The 22,613-nt window shown below is 42.8% G+C and overlaps 1 protein-coding gene across 2 annotated transcripts in view; it reads left to right on the forward strand.

The window, feature by feature from the left end:
* GNB4 (G protein subunit beta 4) overlaps positions 1-22,613 on the forward strand; it is a 40,315-nt gene that overhangs the window by 11,428 nt on the left and 6,274 nt on the right. For both annotated transcript variants that reach the window (XM_081190592.1, XM_081190593.1), the window contains exons 2-9: positions 11,475-11,582; positions 12,304-12,342; positions 13,491-13,597; positions 14,623-14,686; positions 17,005-17,167; positions 20,143-20,209; positions 20,305-20,506; positions 21,624-21,840. In XM_081190592.1, the coding sequence (XP_081046718.1) occupies positions 11,526-11,582; positions 12,304-12,342; positions 13,491-13,597; positions 14,623-14,686; positions 17,005-17,167; positions 20,143-20,209; positions 20,305-20,506; positions 21,624-21,840 (916 nt within the window). In that variant the 5' untranslated portion in view covers positions 11,475-11,525. The remainder of the gene's footprint in view (positions 1-11,474; positions 11,583-12,303; positions 12,343-13,490; positions 13,598-14,622; positions 14,687-17,004; positions 17,168-20,142; positions 20,210-20,304; positions 20,507-21,623; positions 21,841-22,613) is intronic.

Genomic DNA, 22,613 nt, shown 5'->3' on the forward strand with positions numbered 1-22,613 from the left:
TTCCAATTAGTTCCATCTATTTGTATGTAAAAAGTAAGGGTGATAAGATATCTTGATTTGGAGTAAAGTTCTACTTCGTATATTTAGTTGTTTTCTAAGCTAATATTTTAAGATATGTGGGATTTGTGACATGAGTGCCATTTTAAAGAACTTGCACTTTTACCTTTTGGTAAGGCAAGGGCAATTGGTTCCATGATTTCCCAGTGATTTACTCATGGTTTTAGCATCCTTTATGTTTGATGCTTAATGCTGTCATGGCTTACTGAAAATTTTTTGTTTGGGGGTTAGAAATGACAAAGTGGTTAAATATGCAGACACAGGTTTGTGTTTTAAAGCTTGGACTGAATATATATTTGTAATGCTGCACTGATGGTACATGCAGAGAACAACAATCCCAGACTTGCTAACATGTGTCGCATCCATGGTGAGTCACAGCAGAGCAATGTTTCTCTGAAGGCTTTCTGAAGCCACAGATTGTTGTTTATCAGTAAATGTTGGTACAAAATATTTACTAATATTGCCCTTCGTTAAGGAAACTTGGCTTAGCTTATTTGCCCCAGGGTGTGTCTCTCTCTGTGTGTCTGTCTTATGTAGGCATTAATCAGGACACATATCTCCTTGACTTCAACTTTTTTTAAGTTAAAATGTGGATCTATTAGTTCTATAAGGGTAGCTAACAAAACATTTTAAATTCATTCTGCAAATTAAAGCAGGAATAAAAAGACAACTGAGTGTCACAAACAAGACACACAAAAAGGCAAAAACCTCAACATTATAGACATGCAGCCATGCACTGCAACAGCCACCATCACCTGGTGTTCCAGGCAACCAACTGTTATATTCAGAATTTTGGGAGAACCCACCATAAGGCCTGAAATACAAGTAATTTAATCTAAGACACCTTTCTTCAACTGGTGGGTTGGAACCCGCTAATGGGTCATGGTCTGATCACAGCTGGGTCCACCATGCAAATACGTTGTAAAAAACTAAGAAATGGGTCCCCAAATTCATTTTTGGGTTAAAAGTGTGTCCTGGGTCTGAAAAGGCTTAAGATACCTGATCTAAGTGAAAGGAGTCCTTCTTGGTACAGTGAGTGATCTGGGAGTACCATATACTGTACAAATAAGGACTCATTTCTCTTAGATGAAACTACCTGTATTTTATCTTTTCTGCTTATGTCTTAGTGGGAATCCCCCCTGTTTAGGGATAAACCTCTTTCTCTTTGTAGGAGCAGGACCTTCGTGGAAAACATGCTTTGCAACTGAGGGGTGTATTGATGAGTCCTGGGACGACAGCCAGAAGAAAAGGACAAGGACATAGTCATGGAAAACTAGGAGGAGGAAAGAGTAAAACAGTCATAGTGGGTTGAGGCGACTCAAGGGAGATCTAAAGATAGGGTTGAGTGAAGCTGAGGATATAGCTGCCTATCCAAGGAATACAGGAGCAGGAACTGGGAAGTGAAGAACGGTCCAGAACGGGGGGATAGGTAGGAGAATGAGAACCATATCGACTCAGAACAGAATAGCACATGTTTTAAGGAGAGTGGTGGATGTGAGTTATCTGACTTTAAGCTAACACGTCTTGTCAGTGAGAACAGGTAGGATGAGCCTTGCTTACGCAGAGGATTTGTAGTTATCTAGACAGTCAGTGGGATGATGGTGGTGCATGCTATCTGGTGCTTTCTGCCTAATCCCGAGTTCATGGATTTGGGACCCTTTGTCCATGATATGCTATTGTTGATAGCTTTAAGGAAGTGTGCAGTTTGTGAACTGAGACTTCTTTCCCCCGTCAGATTATGGAGGAGGGGTTAAAGGTAAAGGACCCCTGGATGATTAAGTCCAGCCAAAGGTGACTATGGGGTATGGTGCTCATCTTGCTTTCCAGGCCAAGGGAGCCGGTGTTGGTCCACAGACAGTTTTCTGGGTCATGTGGCCAGCATGACTAAATTGCTACTGGTGCATGGAGAACTGTGATGAGTTCCAGAGTTCAGCGGTACCTATTTATCTACTTGCACTGGTATGCTTTCGAACTGCTAGGTTGGCAGAAGATGAGACAGAGCAACAGGAGCTCACCCCGTCACACAGATTTGAACTGCTGGCCTTCTGATTGGCAAGCCGAAGAGGCTCAGTGGTTTAGACCACAGCGCCACCCGCATCCCCTTATGGAGGAGAAAGGTGCCACTGTCTAAATTCTAAAAAATAGTAACTTACCAGCTGCAGGTTGTGAGATTTCCTTTTTTTATTGTCATTGAAATATGGAGATGTAGTCCTTGGAAACATTATTTTGCATTGCTTGTGAGAATGATAGGGTTTCCTTCTTTTCCTATGACCTCTGTATACTACTGATTGGCTTGTTTTAGTTTGGCTTTCTTGTTGCATGGAAGGCATGATTAGTAACTATTATTTTTTATCTTTTTGTGGACATACCTTAACATTTCTAGAGTACACAACAAGTTGTATAGTTGTTGCTCGTTTATTGTACAAGATCCAGACATCTTTCAGATAAGCACTTTAGTTTCAGGGTTATCCCGCTGTTTTTCCAGAACTATAATATTGTTGCTAACAAAATGCAGTTTTAGTGCTATAACAAGGCTGCACAATTGTCAGAGGCATCTACTGAATAGTTACTGCCTGTAATAAGCAACACAGCTCTGTCCTCTTTCTTCTCCCTGCCCTCCACGCTTACAGTGTCCTGACAGTGCTCAACTTTCAAAGAGGACAATTAGCGAAGAGGTAGACTAATCTCAATGCAAAGTCTGGAGGAGTCTGTTGTTGGTTTCGTTAGCAGGGCTTGCTGCTGAAATCAACAAGGGGCTCCTCTGCCCTTTGCCTTGAAATTAGACAATTTCAGCTCCTGTACCAGTCCCCTCCTTGTAGACTCTTCTTGTGCCATTGCTTGCTATAAGGTTCTACATAAAAAAATAATAACCATGCCTTAAGAAGCCATATGTTCTGGTGTTTTCTGTTGGAACGTTGTAGGAATCACATGATCCCTGAAAGTTGCCTTAATATGGTTGCTTTGAAATGGGATTTAATGAATGAAACGGGAATTGGCCGTAGTCCTAATTATGCTTGTCTAAACTTCCACTCCTTTAAACTGATTCAGCTTAAATCAGTTGAGTTGGCGAAGATTTTCTGCGGTGAAGGTACATATTTTTTCATTACTGGTTGTTTTTAATTGCATGTGATCTCCCCCTTCCTCTTCCCAGATCTTTCTCACACTTCATAAGCCCATGTTACATATTTGGCTTCAGCTGGTTGAGTCTTTTGCTGCCTGGTGTTGCCACACTCAACCTCTTGCCAGACCTGCTGTGTCCAGACAAGCTCCTGCAGGGTCCCTCTAGTTTCAAAAGTGGCATAACAAAAGGAACATCTGCTCGTCACAGCGCTCCATTAGATATTGTGGAATGGTGCAAAAATCTCTTGGTGTTTGCTGCAATCATGGTTCATTGGGAAGATTTATGTACAGTAGCTCTGCCGTGGCTACCTGCCAATCAGTTTATGGTACAGCCGGGCTCAATTTATCAGTGGGAATGGACTGAAAATGAGAGAAGAAAAGAGATAAATGAATATTCAAATACTGGAACCGGTCTCCAGTAAGGGATGTTATGAAACAATGTATGGGTTACTTAAATTAGTATGGTACTGTATAATGTAATTGGCAGAGCTGGGGGAAAAGCTTATGTGTTGTTGCCAATTCATTTTAAAGGAGTTGAAATTGTTTCTGAATGGCATCTAAAGTGACATATGGTCTCACGTTTTTATTACGAAGGTGCCAAGTATTAAGTATGTGTGTAAAAATGTATGCTTGTGAAAATGCATGGTTATCATATGCCTATGTGATTTTCAGTGTAACTTTGTGGCTCAAGAGACAGCTGTGTATTAGAAAACGTCTGGTTCACAGCATGTCTTTGTTATGAACTTGGCTAAAAAAAGAAGAAGCAATCCACGTATCTTTCCTCCTCAATAATAATATGAGGGTTAATTATAATGACCTGTTTACAGGGTTAGAAAATAAGAAAATAAGAAAAGTCCTAGTGTACTTAGATTAATTTTAGTTGGAATTGTGCCAGTTAAATTGAAAGGAAGTTTGATGGTGGCAGTGCTTGTTGATGTACTCGTGCGAGTATACACATTTGAACATCTTGATCTTAGGTGCTTTTCCATGGAAGAGAATCTTGCTTCGTTTGGAGCTTCTGCTGTTGGAGTGTTCTGAGGGCAGGACAGCAGTGTAGTTTTATCTCTCTGGAGCTTTTTATTTTTTCAGTTATTTGGACTTCATACACTTTAAGACTAATCTGAGCCTTGAAAAATGAGCATTGCTGTTTGAAGAAGCCATAATAGAAGAAGTGTTGTTAGTCAAAATGTACTGCATGTTTGCGCTTTACAGTGGCGCCTCTAGTTATGAACGCTTCATGTTATGAACTCCGTTAACCTGGAAGCAGCTGCTCCTGGTTGCAAACTTTGCTCCAGGATTCGAACGGAAATCGTGCAGCCCCATTAGCAAAAGCACTCCTCAGGATAAGAACGGTTTCAGCTTAAGAATGGACCTCTGGAACGAATTAAGTTCGTAACCAGAGGTAGCACCACATTGCAAATTAACATTGTGCTGTATTTATCTACGTATTGTATATTTCACCTACAGCACCTGCAAGACATCCAATCAGATGATTGCTTGAGTATCTGGGGGATGATCGGTTTGGCAGTCCGTGGAAGCGAAGTGCCTTTTTCATTCTCCCATGTCTAAAATTCACTTCAAGACTCTTTATTCCTATACTACTTTGAACGATCATGTGATCTTGCTTAGAGGTGGCCCTTGTAGAACCAGAACAAAAAGCAACCTGCAGAGTATTGTCGAAAGGAAGCAGATTGCTTTCCCCTCCTAAAGAATGAAGCCTTTGAAGTAGATAAATAAGTTTTGATGCAGTTCTGTCCCATTTAAAGGAATGGAAGTTTTGCTGTGTGACTTCAGTGGCAAGTGTGCTGTGCGAAATAAATAATCATGTTGAATTACTCCGTTTTAGTCTTGGTAGTTCTGTTGGTAGTTCTGTTTTTGCTAGGAGTCATGTCTAGGGCTTGCAGCCATAATCCACAATGTACATGTGACTGTTGGGCATGGAGGCCAAATCCATGGGTCACTTTTAACAGTCATGAGACTTAAATTGGCTAAGGCAGGCTTCCTCAACCTCGGCCCTCCAGATGTTTTTGGCCTACAACTCACATGCTCCCTAGCTAGCAGGATCAGGTATGATGGGAATTGTAGTCTCAAAACATCTGGAGGGCCGAGGTTGAGGAAGCCTGGGCCAAAGCGTCAGCCTTAGGCGTGCTGCTATCTCAGCCTCCAGCTGTAAAATGGCGACAATGCTGACCTATCATAAGACTGTTTTAGGGTTTACTAATATAAAGTCTGGGATTCTGCTTTAGGTGTGTGTAAAGGCTTCAGCATGTCAAGTAGACTTTTTTTTTACTTTGATCCTTTCGATATCAGACTTCCATGCCATAACACAAACAACTTTTGAATCTCCTCTTGATTTCTGGACAGTTTTTCTATACGAAATGCCGTTAAGGGAGCAAACTTCTGAAGCATCTGCAGCCACTTTATGCAAAGTGCTGCGTCTGAACATTTATACATCCTCAATGTCGTGGTACCATTTGATATCATGCGTCTTTCCCATCCAATAACATTGTGGTTATGATTCAGCACTGTGAAGGTTTATCAGACTGGGTGTCTGCCCTCGGCCCATAGATAGAATATGTGTTTGTGACAAAATCTGTTGGGTTCAAACTCTTGACTAGATGGTTTATTGTTATCTTCAGCTGCCTTGGGAGAACTTTGAGTCATGTTGCTGTTTATACCAGTAAGATTTTTTCCTTGTCATGTTTTAACCGTGATTCATTTGAAGATGACTTACAGACCTGGAAATAGAAAGATACATAGCATCCACTTGTCTTCTTGAGTTTTGATGTTGATGAAGATTTGTATATTGCCCTTCACCCAAAGATCACAGGGTTATTCATAACATAAAAATACAAAAAGAGAACACAAAATACATAATATAGGCAACTCCTCCTTAGGCAGGGGTTACATTCTGCCCCCCCCCCCACTAATGAAATGCACCTAGGTTTTGGGGACGACGACTATTTCCTGGCACCTCAAGTATATGCAGTTGCCCATATGTCAATCTCAGGTAAGGGGGACGGGATGCTTGTAATAATAAAATCAAACCAACAAACCCATAAGCCCTCTCCCACAAACACAATTGAAAGGGCATAGAATGTTTAATCAACCAAAGGCCTAGTTAATGAGAAACATTTCTGCCCATCTAAAGATATGTAATGAAGGCACCAGGAAAGCCTCCCTGGGGGAGAGCATTCCACAAATGGGGAGCCACTGCAGAAAAGGCCCTTTCTTGTGCTGCCTCCCTCCGGACCTTTCGTGGAGGAGGCACATGAGGAAGGGCCTCAGATGATGATTGCAGGGTCCAGGTCGGTTGATATGGGGAGAGGCACTTCTTGAAGTATTACATTCTAAATGGGTAAGCTGTCTCTTCCAGTTCAGTGCCCTTTGTTAATATTTTGCTTATATCTGCTGAAATATCTAAAAAAACCAGTCTGAAAAGACCATTTTCCAGAACAATTTGATTTTTTTGTTTTCGTTTGGTAGAATAAATTATTGGCCCACTGCAGGTGTAATGTCTTCATTGGTTAGGCTTGCACTTTCCCCCACTTCTACACAATTTCCCTTCTCCTCTTCATTTAACACTATGTCTGCATCACCACTACCTGTGGCCCCAATCTTAACACCAAAGCTGTTTTGCAAATCCTGATTAAGAGGAACCTGGACAGTATAAACCATCATTAGATTCTGTGTAGGTGTCATATCAATTCAATTTCATTGAATTCTACAATATACTTTGGGTTGTTGGTGGAAGGGTAGACCCTCTGGTTGGGGGCATTTCATGTTCCTTCTGGGCTAGTTTGTCCACCTTTGGTCCCCACTCTGCACTCAGCTCTCACCTGTGGCTCCTGGATGCTGTCAGCATGTGACAGCGACCACACCCCAGGAAACGCCTTTGACTGGACAGCTAACTCAGGTGAGGGTAGATGATGGGTCTCTGAAGCCCTCAATGAGTTAGGGACTTCCCCTACATGCGAAGGCATTGAGCAGATGAGACCAATGGTGAGTCCGGTGGTCAAGAAGGTGGTTTCTTCATGTACTGTAGAGGGAAATGAGGGGCAGACGGGGCTCAACTTCAGGAGTAAATCCTTAGGAAAAATCAGTATCAGTACATTGTTTTAACTCCTTTCAATATTCTATATTCAAATTGTTGTAATCTGCCATGGGAGCATATGTTGGAAGGGTGGGTAAGAAATCTAATGATAAAGATAATGATGTACAGTCATTATAAAGTTGTATCTTCTAACTGAAAGGGTTTTTAATAAAAAACAAGCAGTCCAGTTTGAAGTCAACCATGGTTGCATTTTGGGAAGATGTATCAAATTAAGTGTTAGCACCGAGAGCAGCGACTGTTGATTATTTTTGGGTGATCAGTGGTGTATGTATAAAAAGGCAATGGTTCTATATCCCTCTTTGTGCTCTCTGAGATGTTACAGCTGTGCACTAAATGTCACAGCTGCGTGATGATGCAAGCTGTCTTAATGTGTTCTTTAAGTGCCAGAGCTGTGCTGGCCGAGGAAAGCTTTGAGGGGCATCAGCAATGAAGCTGATATGTTTTACAAAATGCCTATAGCACCAATAGTGCACACTTGTCCCTTTCAGCTGTGAGCCTCATACTGTTGAATAAATTCCTGCCAATCAAGTTGCCCAAGTATGTTGCTTTGCCCAAGTCATATGGAAGATAAGCATGATAGGCTCTCTTATCAAACACTTAAGAGATTGGGGAACACTGCGTCCAGATTTCAAGTCAAAATGGCAGAGTGTTTGTGTGGGTACCCAACAGCAGGAATCTACGACTGATGATCTTGTAGTTACTGCAAGGCACGTTTTAGGTCCTTGAGCATTCTGATTTCTACTTTCTCAACCTCTTGGATCTTGGCTGTGTCGTATGTGAGCAGAAAGCAAGCTTCTGCTGTGGCTCTTTTCCCTGGCATCCTCTTCAGAGGGTTGTGTGGGCCTTTCAAGCATCATGGGCTGTGTTGTCCCAGGATGCAGTGGGTGGGATGTGGAATAGGGTGAAAGAATCTAGTCCTCCACTGATGCTTGGTTGTTACAATATGAATTAAAGCCTTCTGTGCTTTTATAGTAGATCGGCTATGGCACACATTGCTGCAAAACCCTTTTGAAAATGTGCACAGTGTTTTCAACCTTAGAAGATCAAGGACACACCTAGGCCTGTTTCCTGTGCTTATTTTTTGAAGAAACAAAAGGACTTGTGAAACAATAAAAGATTTCTTTAACACTTCGGCTGTGTAGGAATGCTTGTTTAGAATTCTGATACTGATAGGAAACCGCAGCAGCAACCACAACTTGTCGTAAACACCCTCTATAAGTGAAGTATCTGTACCTTGTATTAATTGCAAATTAGTCTAATTAACATTAGGATCATACTGAAAATGAGGTGTATGGTACTTCAGCAGCTATATACATTTCTTTTTACTTGTTCATGCTGCTGGTGCTGGTTTGCATCATGTGTGACTGTTGAGAGAATGGCTTAGTTGTCGAACAAATCTGCTCCCGAACGCCGCAAACCCAGAAGTAAGTGTTCCAGTTTGCAAACTTGTTTTGGAAGCTGAACGTCCGACGCGGCTTCCATGGCTTCTAATTGACTGCAGGAAGCTCCTGCAGCCAATCGGAAGCTGCGCCTTGGTTTTCGAACGGTTTCGGGAGTCGAAAGGACTCCCAGAATGGATTAAGTTCAAGAACCAAGGTAACACTGTAATTTGTTTTGAATATCCCATGCCATTTTAGGGTAAGTATTGTGTGTTTGTGTGTGAATGAAGGCTGATTTAAGCCTGATTCTTGTCTGGGCTTTAATATGCCTACCTTTTGGTGAAACATTCAACCACTTTCTTTGGACTGTTTGGTCATTTTGAGTTGGGGGAGGATAAAAACACATCTTTAAGAATATTTTTTTAATGTAACCTAAGTTGCTTCCCCCTGCCCCATTTTAATTTGAAATTAGAGTAATAGTGTCTTTGCTGAAACTAAACAGATTTTTAAAAAGCAGGGTTAAGTCCAAAAGATAGGACAATTAAGGGAGGACTTGATAGGGTTCCTAAAATGGTACATTGGTATGGAGAAACTGGATACAGACAAATGTTTTCTTCCGTTCTCATATACACTAAGGGCAGGCAAAATATAATAATATGCAATACATAATTGCATATGTAGCTTGGTTGTTGCAAGGTGTGGTGATGCCTTTTAAAAAGGGATTGACACATTCATGAAGGATGGGTCTGTCATTGTCAATAAGGATGACCTAAAGGAACCTCCATGTTCTCATGCCCCCTAACTAATATTCATAAGCGCCCTATGACTGCAGGAAATAGCTCTTGCCTTCATCCCTGCTCATGGTCTTCTCAGAAGCACCTGACTAGCCACAACTGTAGTGAGATAATGGTATGAAAATTTGAATTTTTATTACCGATAGAGTTAAAGTTTTGTAAACGGATGTTTCTCATTCATATTTGTATTTTATGTGCTATACAGTGGTACCTCGGGTTACATACGCTTCAGGTTACAGACTCCGCTAACCCAGAAATAGTGCTTCAGGTTAAGAACTTTGCTTCAGGATGAGAACAGAAATTGTGCTCCGGCAGTACGGCAGCAGCAGGAGGTCCCATTAGCTAAAGTGGTGCTTCAGGTTAAGAACAGTTTCAGGTTAAGTACGAACCTCCGGAACAAATTAAGTACTTAACCCGAGGTACCACTGTACATGTAAACCACCATTGACAGGGCGATCCCTATTAAACACAGGATGTATATATTCTACAACTCCACATGATGGCAGAAAACACAGGATGATCTTGGTTTCCTCCATTTCACAATATGCACATTAAAATTTTGCTTCCTCTCTTTCCTGGGCACACGTCTGAAACTCAAGGAAGTCATTAGAAGAGCAAAGAGCTACTTTCAATAGGTTGGGGTAGATAATAGTATGAATTGAGTTCTACCACACTCATCATTGCTGAAATAACAAAATTCCTTCCAGTAGCACCTTAAAGACCAACTAAGTTAGTTCTTGGTATGAGCTTTCGTGTGCATGCACACGAAAGCTCATACCAAGAACTAACTTAGTTGGTCTTTAAGGTGCTACTGGAAGGAATTTTGTTATTTTGACTATGGCAGACCAACACGGCTACCTATCTGTAACTGGAATCATCATTGCTGAGGATGACATAGACTGAAAGCTTGGAGTTGTGCTCACTTTGTTCAGACCTTTTAATGGGAACTTTTTCCATTATGCTGCAAAGTGTGGCCTTGCATCCCTTAAACAAGAATTGGGTGTGGAAGTATTTTATATTTTGTGCTTTTCAGGAAGCACAAGATACATTATTTTTCAGTGTATGTCATGTGGATATGTTTGTGAATCTGACTTCATCCCTTTGCTCCCTCCCTTCCTGGGAAAGATCTCTCCACGTTCAAGGAGCTAATGCATTCACTGCAATATGGCATTGTTAAGTGAATAAAGAGCTGCTTTTAAGGTAATTAAATTTTCACCTCGGTGCCTAATGAGGCTGAAGCATCTTTTGAAAGCTTTGAGCCGCATCAATTTACTGTTTCCAGAGATATCCGTGATACATATAAATAATATAAAGAGAATGAAATAAAAGTTATGTTGTGCTGCTTGTTAAGAACACAAAATGTGAAATGCCATCAAAAGCCCTCTTTGGGGGCAACGAGTTACTTGTATTTTAAGCCTGCTAAGAAAGGACTCATTGGGCAAAAATACTGCTCCTGTGGCCAAAATGCTATCCTTGGGCTTCCAGTATCTCTGCTTGTTTCCTGTTGAGAATGCATGGCTGCCTTATTTGACTGTGTTGCACCTGCCCTGTGTCTTGTGCATTAGAACCGAGGAAGGAGAAATGCTTGTATCTTTCCCATCATCTTTGTCTTTCCCTTACTGAGGTTTATGAGCAAGGGATTCCCTAGCTGAAATGGCATCTTGGCCCTGAACTTGCAGGGTGGCCTTGGGCAGACCAATATTCTTTTCTTCCACTTCCCCAGCCCACCCAACCTTCCCTTCTGCAACAGGAGGGCAATCCAGATTTCCTTGTTCGGGGCTGCTGTAAGGATTACCGAGACAATGTGTGCAAAACATGATGCACCTGAAATGTATTTGATGAATGCCAAATGTTGTGGTGGTATTGTATTCCGAGTAGAGGTGATGAAAGGGATGAAGGGCACTAATAAAAAACTTCAGTCAATTCAGTAAGTTGTATTTTTGTCTCTTGTGATGTGTTGGGAGGTGAAGAAGGTATTATTTTCTTTATTTCCTCCCTCTTTGTTGGCAGACATCTTCTTCAAAAGTACAGTGAAGGTGGGAAAGAGAGTCATTCAGGAGAATGAGTGAACTGGAGCAGTTGCGGCAGGAGGCGGAACAACTCCGGAATCAAATCAGAGTAAGGAGTTTCTTTTTTGATGCTAAATAAGTTGGGATCCGTGAACATCTTGAGGAGAAAAATTGGAGTTTGCCTCCTTTCCCTTCCCAACACCTTTTCCTCCGTGAGTTCTTCACCTGGTGGGCAAAGCGCCAATGGGGGGGCTGGTGCTGTATTTTAAAAGCTCTTGGGATACAGTGCTGCGCCTCCTTAGGGTCTCCTCACTGCATGTGTGAATGAAATCAGCATTCATTCCTGAGAGGTTTCCAGAGCTGTCTGGCTCAGCTCCTGTGACGGATTCAGAGTCAACGGGTGCATGTGTGAGCTTTCCCCCCTGTGGCTGTGATGCTCTAACACAGGCTAAGAACAAACAGCTAGTGTTTATACCCTGATTCCGAGTTCCATTATCGCCCATGATGGGTTCAGGATTGAAGGCTGAGATTAAGGGGTCAGGCTGAGCAAGGCAATGTGTGGTAGTATAATCTCTTTTCACACTTGTCATCAACTGAGAAAGAAAGCTTGCTGTCGTGCAGGATTTTGACTGCACTACAGGACTGAGCTACTTTAAGCTTCAGGTAGTGTTTGACATGTTTGAGCACACATTTCAAGGATAAAACTCACTGTGTATAGAAAGCTAACTGTGCCAAGAAGGAGGAAGCTAGAATCAAGCTCCATGATAACACTGTTCTTCAAATTCCAATTTCTTCTGCGTAGATTGATATTTGTTTGTTTTATTTTAAAGGATGCTAGAAAAGCGTGTAGTGACACAACTCTTGCTCAGGTATGTATGCGTGTTTTAAACAAATATTTTACCTTGCCGACTGAAGCCCCCTAGTCAGCTAACTGCGATAAAATAAACAGGGTGAAATAAAATCAGTATCAGAAACATAAAACAACCAGATAAACTAAAAGACAAAGACGTTCATTCTTGCCTGTGGGGAAATTTCTGTGGGGCATTTCAAGGGAGGGGATATTGCTGTAGCTAAAAGGTTTAGGACACAAAGTCAAGTAGTAGTTCATTTTTATTCACGTGGACGAATAATAACTATGCACCTTGTATAGTTCATGCAATCCATGGGGAACTTGAAATATTACCTTACCCAGTACATACTCATTAAACTCCAAGGGCATCGTGCAGCTACCGTCGTTTCAGAAGATCCATTTGTACGATGTCAAAATTGGGCCTTTCCTGTGGAAGCACCTGCCCTTTGAAGCTCCCCACAATATATATCAGACTGGAAGCTTATCTGTTGCATTTTCAGTGTCTGCTAAATATATTGCACTTTCAACAAATGGATATATTTATCCCAGCTGATATCTGTAGTGGATTGGAATTGGTTTTATGTATCATCTGCTGCTGCTGCTTTTAAACTGGTGTGTGTGTGCGTAATTTTTATATATGAAACTGTTCTATATAAGTTTTAAATTGCTTTGAGATGCCTCAATTCATAAACGAAATGGATGAAGTTTCGGCTGCTAATAAAGTAATAACTTCCGTGTAAAACCCATTCACTTGATTTCAACCAGGCTTGATTAAAGTGAGTTACTGTGGAATGGGTCTATTACTTAATTGCATAATGCTCGTTAAATGGTTACTTCATTATCAGAAGCCCTGGTACCTCCTGGTTATAGACTTGGGCTCCTTCACACATGAGATATTTACTCTGGGAGCTATCTGCTGCAGTGCCTCCTAAAACATGCACCAGAAATCTTCTACAACATGCTGAGTTTCCAGGTAGAGATTCAGTCTGGAAGCTGGAGCCTGATAACGTTGATGCCAGATCTCAGTTGGTCTGTCCCTTTCCGAATAAGGAAATGCTGCTGTAAGATTCACCTGTGAAAGTGTCCTGGGTATTTAGATGTTCTGTAGTCTTACTCTGCCCAGGAGAAGGCTTGGAGTAATGCATGTTCTTCTCCTTTCCTGCCCAGATCACCACAAGCCTTGACTCGGTGGGCCGAATCCAGATGCGCACAAGACGTACCTTGAGAGGCCATCTAGCTAAAATATATGCCATGCATTGGGGATCCGATTCAAGGTTTGTACAGAGAGCTGATGTGCATGTCGGAGGATTCTTGCCATTGTTGGGGGAAAGCCGTGTGCACTCTACAGCCCCACATGAGCACCTACATGCTATAAATATATTCATAAATTAAGCACAGCAAACAGCAACAAAACATTTACATGCTCAGAGCCCTTGATCCCCCTTAAAGGCCCAGTCATTTGGTAGGGAGGCTTAGCTATGCTATGGACAAGCTTCATAAAATACTAGATTTGAATATATAGAAGTACCAGAAGAAAATACTACTGAAAAAAAAAGTTTTTTTAAAAAAATACTTAAAAACAGATGCAAGCATTTAACCTGCTTGTCCTCAGTAAGCCATACAATCTTGGAAACTCCTTTAGCGGTTAAACAATATATATTTTGGTTCCAGAGTTCTTTCTGTCTCTTGCATCAAGAAAAGGGATGGAAAAGTTACACAGGTAGAAGTGGTTTTAATTGTTTCTATGGAAGCCCACATGCCAAAATTAATAAGGCTGCAATCAGCAAGACTGTTCGGGGTATGCAATACCTGCACCTTTAATTCCTCCATGACCAAGAAATTGCCATCATCATAGGGAGGGTAGGCTAAGTTTTCCCTACCTGAAAGCTGTCTGGAGAACACATATTTCCTTTCCCTCTACGTAAACGAACAGCTGGCATTACACTTGGGGAACCTGCCATACCTGACCCTGGGTCCTCAGGCCTGCTCTTAAGGGGAGATAACAGTATACAGGAACCCTTTCTGCCCATCTCTCCACCCCTGCTAGAATGTCGGGCATTTGTTTAGAGTTCAGTAAAAGTAAAGCACGATTGACTTTGCAACATGTTGCCTAGACGTCCTCTGCTGATGCGTCAAAGCCATGCGTCTTGCAAGAGGAAAAGGCAAAATCAGGGTCTTGGTGAACGGCTGGATGCATGCACGTGACACTTACCAAATTTGAAACCTAGCAAAGGAGGCACAAAGTTAACTTGATAATGTCTTTTTTGTGTGTGTATGTGTGTTTTGTGGTTATCTTTAGGCTACTAGTGAGCGCTTCCCAAGATGGAAAATTAATTATTTGGGATAGTTACACAACAAACAAGGTAGAGTTTTTGTTTTTTAAAAAAGTAATCCGTTTTGGCATATTTTTTTATGTGCCTATTGCTGGTGGGCTTGCTTTTTTGTTTCCACTGCTATTTTTATTTTCTTTTTGTTCTCTACCTGAAGTACTACTTTTTCTGTTTCCCCCCTCTATTGACTCTTGCTTTTTATTTTCTCCACCCTCCAAGAATTCTAACTCTGCTTTCGTTTATTGTTATTTTTTAAACTTACTTACTCAAGCCTCTCATTGACTCTTCCATCTCATTGCTCTTAACAACAGCGGCTCACTTGCTTGGGGAAAACACTGTTGGGTCTCCTGTCTATTTCTGGGGGGGGGGGCGTCATCTATTGATGTGGGGTTACAGGTATCTTTTCGGAATGGCAGGTTTCTTTGATATAAAGGAGCTGCATTGCAATTTGAAAAGGTGGTGCTTTTTGAAATATGCCCAGTTCTTAAATTTACCCTATGAGAAAGCAGAAGATTTATCTTGGACTATCTGTGCATCTGTTTAGTGGCCGGCAAAATCAGCTGCCTCTGATTCCCAGTGAGGTCTCTGTTTGCTTCTGGACTTGCTTGGGACCATAAAAATCCCAGGTTTGAAAAACTTGGACTCGTTCAGTTTGCTATGGCCAGAGGGAAGCCAGAAAGCCGTGCTCTGGTGAGCAATATGAGCTTGGAGTTACAGACAGAGTCACCTCTTCCTCCCCGCAGCTTTCAGTGCTGAGCTGGAAATGTGGCAGAAGTGTTTGGACTCGCCACTCTGCTTGAGGGTTATTTGTAGTACCCATGGAGTGCAGAAGCAGACCTCTCTTCCCCATGGCATACATTGAGTTATTGGGGGGCAGGCCCATTTTCTGCCCACCCCCAATCTTCAGCTCCAAGCTTAGAGCTGGAAAGAGAGCAGGCACTTCTCTCCCCCACCCCAAACCTCATGCTGCACTTCAGAGGTGTAGCACAAGGTCAAGGGCAGCATCCTGCTCTTTGAGAAAGGGGAAGCCTGGGAACCACACACTTCTGGGTTGGGCAGTAGGGGTAGCTGTAATTTGGCAAGCAGAACTTGGCAGATCTATCCACTTTTCTCCATGCTTGCTTGGAGGACTTAGGGAAAGTGCTTAGTTAATGAATTTAATAATAATAATAATAATAATAATAATAATAATAATAATAATAATAATACAATATGTTATGCCACAGGGACGCGGGTGGCACTGTGGGTTAAACCACAGAGCTAGGACTTGCCGATTAGAAGGTCGGCGGTTCGAATCCCTGCGACGGGGTGAGCTCCCGTTGCTCGGTCCCTGCTCCTGCCAACCTAGCAGTTCGAAAGCACGTCAAAGTGCAAGTAGATAAATAGGTACCGCTCCAGCAGGAAGGTAAACGGCGTTTCCTTGTGCTGCTCTGATTCGCCAGAAGCGACTTAGTCATGCTGGCCACATGACCTGGAAGCTGTACACCGGCTCCCTTGGCCAATAAAGCGAGATAAGCGCCCAGAGTCGTCCGCAATTGGACCTAATGGTCAGGGGTCCCTTTACCTTTACCTTTATGTTATGCCACAGGGCAGGTTACTGAAGGCTATCAGTAAATTGAGGAAAACGTAGGAGACATTGGAACATAATCTAAAGCAGAGCCAAATGCTTTCAGTGTTTGGGCAAAGTGTATTGACTCCTGTTTTAAAACTCGCTTACAATGTCTGAAAACACTCCTGCTTGTATTTTAAATTTTATCGATTTCGTAAAATTTATATGCCGCCTGACTGTAAAAACCAAACAAACACCCCAGCCACAATCCAACCTCAAAAGAGGTGTACACAAAGCAGTTTGTCTTTTAGACTGTTCTGTGCCATGTGTTTTAATTGTGATGCTATACTCTGTCAATGTGTCACAGGAGTATGTAACGCTAGTTAGTAAATAAAATATTAATAATGACTCAGAGAAATAAAAATACTGACTGACTTCTTTTTGATGACCCAGCGATTGAGCAGCCTGCTGAGATGCTTGCTTCTTGTTGAGGGGAACATCATAACACCTGTTTAAAATGTTCTGACCTTACGAAAATCCAAGTAAAATTGGGGAAGTTGCAATTTGAGAACATATATATATTCCCTCACTTCGTAATGTTGTTCTCTCAGTATTCGCCATGAAATCTTGGTTCTTCATCTGGAGAACAGGCTCTGTGAATGAACAGTATCTCTCAGTGTGGCAGTGGTAGTTCAGGCAACCCTTGCGAAGCCTGTGTATGGTTCTGGAAGACGTTTATTCATGCACAGGGGGCAACTTTCCCCTTCTAACTGTGTTTTTTCCCCTCCCTTCCGCCCTGAAGATGCATGCCATTCCTTTAAGATCTTCCTGGGTCATGACCTGTGCATACGCCCCATCTGGCAATTACGTCGCCTGTGGTGGATTGGACAACATCTGCTCCATATACAACCTGAAGACACGAGAGGGCAATGTACGAGTGAGCAGAGAACTACCCGGACATACTGGTCAGCAGGCTTCTGTTTCTATTTGTTTCGATGAAATGGTGACTTTATTTGAACTTCTGCAATTCCCTAAATGGTGACTTTATTTGAACTTCTGTAATTCCCTAAAAGCAGAGGAGTCGAAAGTGAAACATGTAACTAGATATAGTTGTTGTGGCAGAAACTGTTCTGCTACAACCGGTCATCTTCCATCCTGTCTACTTTCAATGCCAACCCCCCCTCCCCCCAGAAAAAAATACATTTCCCAGTTGCTGAGCTAATGTGTCTTATCAGCCAGTGTCATGACTTCATTCACACACAACCCTTTTGCTGCAGCTTCGCTTCTCCCTTTGCACCAGTGGCACAACCAACCAGGAAGCCACAGTTCATTGCAGCTTCCCATTAAATGCAAACTGGGGAGCTATGACGAATAGCTTCCCAACAAGCCAGGCTTTAAACCAGAATTTGATTGCGCAAGTTGTGGCCTAAGGTTCTTCTGTCCAAACCCAATGCTGTATTCCGTGGGCATATGGAAGGGTGATCAACTGGTGAATTTCTCAGTAAGGACTGTGTACTACTTTGTTGTGGTACTGAAAATAAAGGCACCCTATTTTTCAAGTCCAAGTTTATGTCCATCCTGGCTCCAAGTTTCTGAATCTGAGGGTTGTTGGTTTTTTTAAAAAAGTAGCTCCTGCAAGCCTGCGGGTTGGTCCAACCTGGTCTGTCCTCGGTGCTCTACTATAGTGGCCATAAAAGAGTTTGGAGGGTGGGGGAGAGAGACTTGAAATTTCTGCTAATTGCTTGCAAATGAGCAGCCATTGTTCTTAGTCCAAATTCTGTGTGAAGGTGTCAAAAGGTAAGAGTCAAGAAGGGGTGAAACTGCAACCTGAGTGCATTTAAGCAAACATGTCAACATGTGCACATAGTTTGAGATGTATGATTTTACTGTTCCAAGTGAAGTGTGTTGAGAGTTACACAGTCTGGCCTTGGGAATTCCTGCTCAGCAGAGATGTGATTGCACTGGGCAGTGGACAGCTGAAAGTGGAAGGCCCTATGGCTTTGTTGGGCACCCTGACAGTTAAACATCTGTTGGTTGAGCATTATATATATATATATATATATATATATATATATATATATATATATATATATATATATATTTGCTTTCGTAGATTTTCACGGGTACAGGAATGTAGGTTTTGGTGTCTTCGGGTGTCTTCCCGTGTAAGAGTTGGGGTGTCTAGGCGACGTTTCGACGAGGTCTCACTCGTCATCTTCAGGCTGGTGCTTTCGGCTTCTTGTTACTGGAACAGAGCAGGATCTCAGTGTTTGAGTTCCTATAAATACTGTGGGGGGGGTGTGGTGTATAGCCTCCAACGTTCTGGGCAGAGAGGAAGTTCCCAGGTTAGTGTGCCTTTTCTTCTTTTGTTCATTAATTACTTGAGGGATATCTTGAGAGATTTCTTGAGTGATATTCTGAGTACCATTTAGGAGGGTCATTAGGTGTGAATTAGTTGCTAAAGCTTTCGTGTCTTGACCTCTTGAGCTTGTGAAGAGAGCACAACTAAGTGCAGTACAGCCATCTTCTCAGAAAAACTCTTCACAAGCTCAAGAGGTCAAGACACGAAAGCTTTAGCAACTAATCCACACCTAATGACCCTCCTAAGTGGTACTCAGAATATCACTCAAGAAATCTCTCAAGATATCCCTCAAGTAATTAATGAACAAAAGAAGAAAAGGCACACTAACCTGGGAACTTCCTCTCTGCCCAGAACGTTGGAGGCTATACACCACACCCCCCCACAGTATTTATAGGAACTCAAACACTGAGATCCTGCTCTGTTCCAGTAACAAGAAGCCGAAAGCACCAGCCTGAAGATGACGAGTGAGACCTCGTCGAAACGTCGCCTAGACACCCCAACTCTTACACGGGAAGACACCCGAAGACACCAAAACCTACATATATATATATACACACACACACACACACACACACACACACACACACACACCATGGTGCCTCGCAAGACGAAATTAATCCGTTCCGTGAGTCTCTTTGTCTAGTGGTTTTTTCGTCTTGCGAAGCAACCCTATTAGCAGCTTAGCGGCTATTAAAGGCTTAGAGGCTATTAAAGGCTTAGCGGATTAGCGGCTAAAAGGCTATTAGCAGCTTAGAAAAAGGGGGGGGAGTGAAAAAAAATCGGAACACTCGCAAGACGTTTTCGTCTTACAAAGCAAGCCCATAGGAAAAATCGTCTTGCGAAGCAGCTCAAAAATGGAAAACCATCTTGCGAGGCATTCGTCTTGCGGAGCACCACTGTATATATAAAACAACAACAACAGCATGCTTCCCAAATATTTTCTATGAGACATTTGGCTGGCTGTTTTAAGTTGGGTGGGGAACCTCTTTTATATTTAGGGCTGTATTCCTTTGAGGATAACCCCTTTGGGGAGCCACACTATTTAAAAAAAAATATTTCTATCTTGCAATATTTCCATGCTCTGTCCCTGCTCCAGCGGCCTGCCTACAGCTGGACTGAGGAGAGGCTGCAGCCAAATCTGGAGTGGCAGAGAGCAGTGTTCTCTCCCACTGTGCTGACTCCTTGTGAATTAAGGCATGGTTGCTGACAGAGAGACGTTTTATGCCTGAAGCTGAATAGGAGATTTAAGGTTGGCACCTGGAAGCGTATTCCATTGTATGACTCAATATGGCCTAGGTGCTGCTGCGCTGTTGTTATTAGAATTAGAATTTATACACCACCCTTCATTTGGAGAAGAATTACTCATCTACTTATCTGTGCAGCTTCTTCCCAGCTCCTGAGATGCCCACCTAACACCAAACCTTTGCAGCCTTGAGGGTTGAAAATAATTTAAATGAATAAAAGCTGAAACTTTCAGGGCACTGGATTTCAGTTACATAACGCACACAATCTGCATTTTGGATCTCTTCTTAAGTGATAGATTTTGCCTCTGACATGTTTCCTGTTTCGCATTTCTAGGGTATTTGTCTTGTTGTCGCTTTCTAGATGACAACCAAATAGTCACAAGCTCAGGAGATACCACCTGGTGAGTTTCTTGGGTTTTCTTTCGTGACATGCCTTGAACTGTCGGGACTGCGTGTTTTAACCTTCTGTGTTCAAATGTTTTTCTTTTGCTCATAGTGCTCTTTGGGACATTGAGACTGGCCAGCAGACTACTGCTTTTACTGGGCATACTGGTGATGTAATGAGTCTCTCTCTAAGCCCAGACATGAGCACCTTTGTTTCGGGTGCCTGTGACGCGTCATCCAAGCTCTGGGATATTCGAGACGGAATGTGCAGGCAGTCTTTCACAGGGCACGTGTCTGACATCAATGCAGTTTGTGTAAGTGGCTAGCTATGCTCAAATGCACCAAGAGGGAAATCATGAATTTAAATAGTGCTGTCATGCACGTGCACTTCAGGGTGTTGAGGGAGCTGCCACAAGTGTGGTCAAACGTGGATGAGTGGGTCATGGAATATTGGCAGGTTGGCTGCTGTGAGGAAAGTGCACACAAAAAAAGTCAGTTTGACACAGGAGAAGAAAAGCCTCTTATCAACCACGGGGTGCTTGTGGTGAAGAGGCACTGGCAAAGCAGGAGAACATGAAATCCCTGTTAATGCCAGTCTTTCTGATCCAGCAGTTCTGATCCCTGAGATTCTCACATGATCAAATTAACTTTTCTTTTTTAACTGCTGTAAAACGTCAAGAGTTAAACGATGGGAAGAGAAACCAGGGGTTCATTTTTCTTTTTTGCCTTTTTTAAAAAAAGTGTCTGCTAAAGTCAGGTTTCAAGCCAGCGTGCTGTATAACTGGAGCAATGAACCTTCTACCTAAGGGCCACATTCCATGTGGGGAATCTTCCAGGGGCCGCATGCCAGTGTTAGGTGGCTCCACAGGCCAAAAAGGGCAGAGAAAATTGCATCCCACTGAGGCCAAGATGAGAGATTTCTAATCTCTAAACATCTCCAGCCTGGCTAGCAAGAGACATCACGATTCAAGGGCTCATTCCAGCCAGGCAAGAAACATGCGAGGAGAGCCATTGAGGGGAATGACCTGGGGAGAGTTGTAAGGGCCAGACCGAGGACTGGGCTTGAGGTTCCCCATCTCCGCTGTTGTAAATTGAAACCTCATGTCCTTAAATTACATTTGTCCACTCTGAAATGTCCTTTGGGAGGAGCGCAGAGAGAAGAAAAGCCACGGTGCATCTGCAGCAACACAAATGTGCCCCACCTGCAACGAAGCTTGTCTCTCCTGCCTCTTCCTCTATGGCCACAGCAGGCTCTGCAACCTTCCTACAGCCCTCAAAGGGGCACTCCTTCATTGTGTTCCAAGACAGACAGATGCCAACAACTCTGGAAATAAGCTAGTTTAGTAAAGGCACCTGGTCCCTTTGGAAAACAATTCCTGATGTTGCCCATTTGTTTCTCTTCACCACGACCCTTCTTGTTTCACTTCCCAGTTCTTCCCCAACGGCCATGCCTTTGCCACTGGCTCTGATGATGCCACCTGCCGGTTGTTTGACCTGCGAGCTGACCAGGAGCTCATGATGTACTCCCATGACAACATCATCTGTGGGATCACATCCGTCGCTTTCTCGAAGAGCGGCCGCCTCTTGTTGGCGGGCTACGACGACTTCAACTGCAACGTTTGGGACTCCCTGAAGGGAGAGCGTGCAGGTTAGTTGACGTGCTTAGAGAAAGGAACGGCTCTTTCAGGGTTCCCTCTGCGGAATGCCCTGCATGTTCAAAAGCTCATACTGACAGCCAAGGAAGCTGCCCAGCTTGAGGCAACAGCTCCAAGAGCTGTGTGGGAGGACCTGGCTAGTCCATTGATTTTATAAGAACAGCCACAGCAGAATGGTTTCACTAACACCAACAGTTCCTGCCAGATATGAGGTTTAAGTACAATACCAGGAGAGGTGGAAAAAGTAGTCTCAAGTTGGGAGCTCCAGCTGAATCTTCCATGAATACAGCAGTCTCACCCCCATTTTATTGGTGAAACTCTTCACCCAGAGAACCCGAGTGATGGGGTGACACAGTATCCCAATCAGTCATAAACTCACGGCTTTCTGGATTCTTTGAGACCTTTAATATTCTGTCCAGATTAAAGAAATGGAGGGATATTTTTGTGGCTTTGGGTGCAATTTCTTCTCTTGCACAACCTCAGCTTGAAAGGAATGAAAGCTGTGCAGGTTACCTTACACATGCTCAAACATGAGAGTTCTTCTAGATCATCAGAACGACCAATGCCACTTGATGGTAAGTTGGTTTCAAGACTAATTTAGAGTCCCGTTGGGAACATTTTACAGCTGTACTATCCAGTCGCTTAATTCCTGGAAAGACCACAGACAGAACATGATGGCACCTTTAGACAAGGGCAGCAGGTTGTTTAAGGCTTCCTGGTGACACATATGTGGTCAAGCTTGGGATTTGATCCTTGATCTTTCACA

This window comes from Podarcis bocagei (assembly GCF_964188305.1).
Source record: "Podarcis bocagei genome assembly, chromosome: 4".
Taxonomy (NCBI): domain Eukaryota; kingdom Metazoa; phylum Chordata; class Lepidosauria; order Squamata; family Lacertidae; genus Podarcis; species Podarcis bocagei.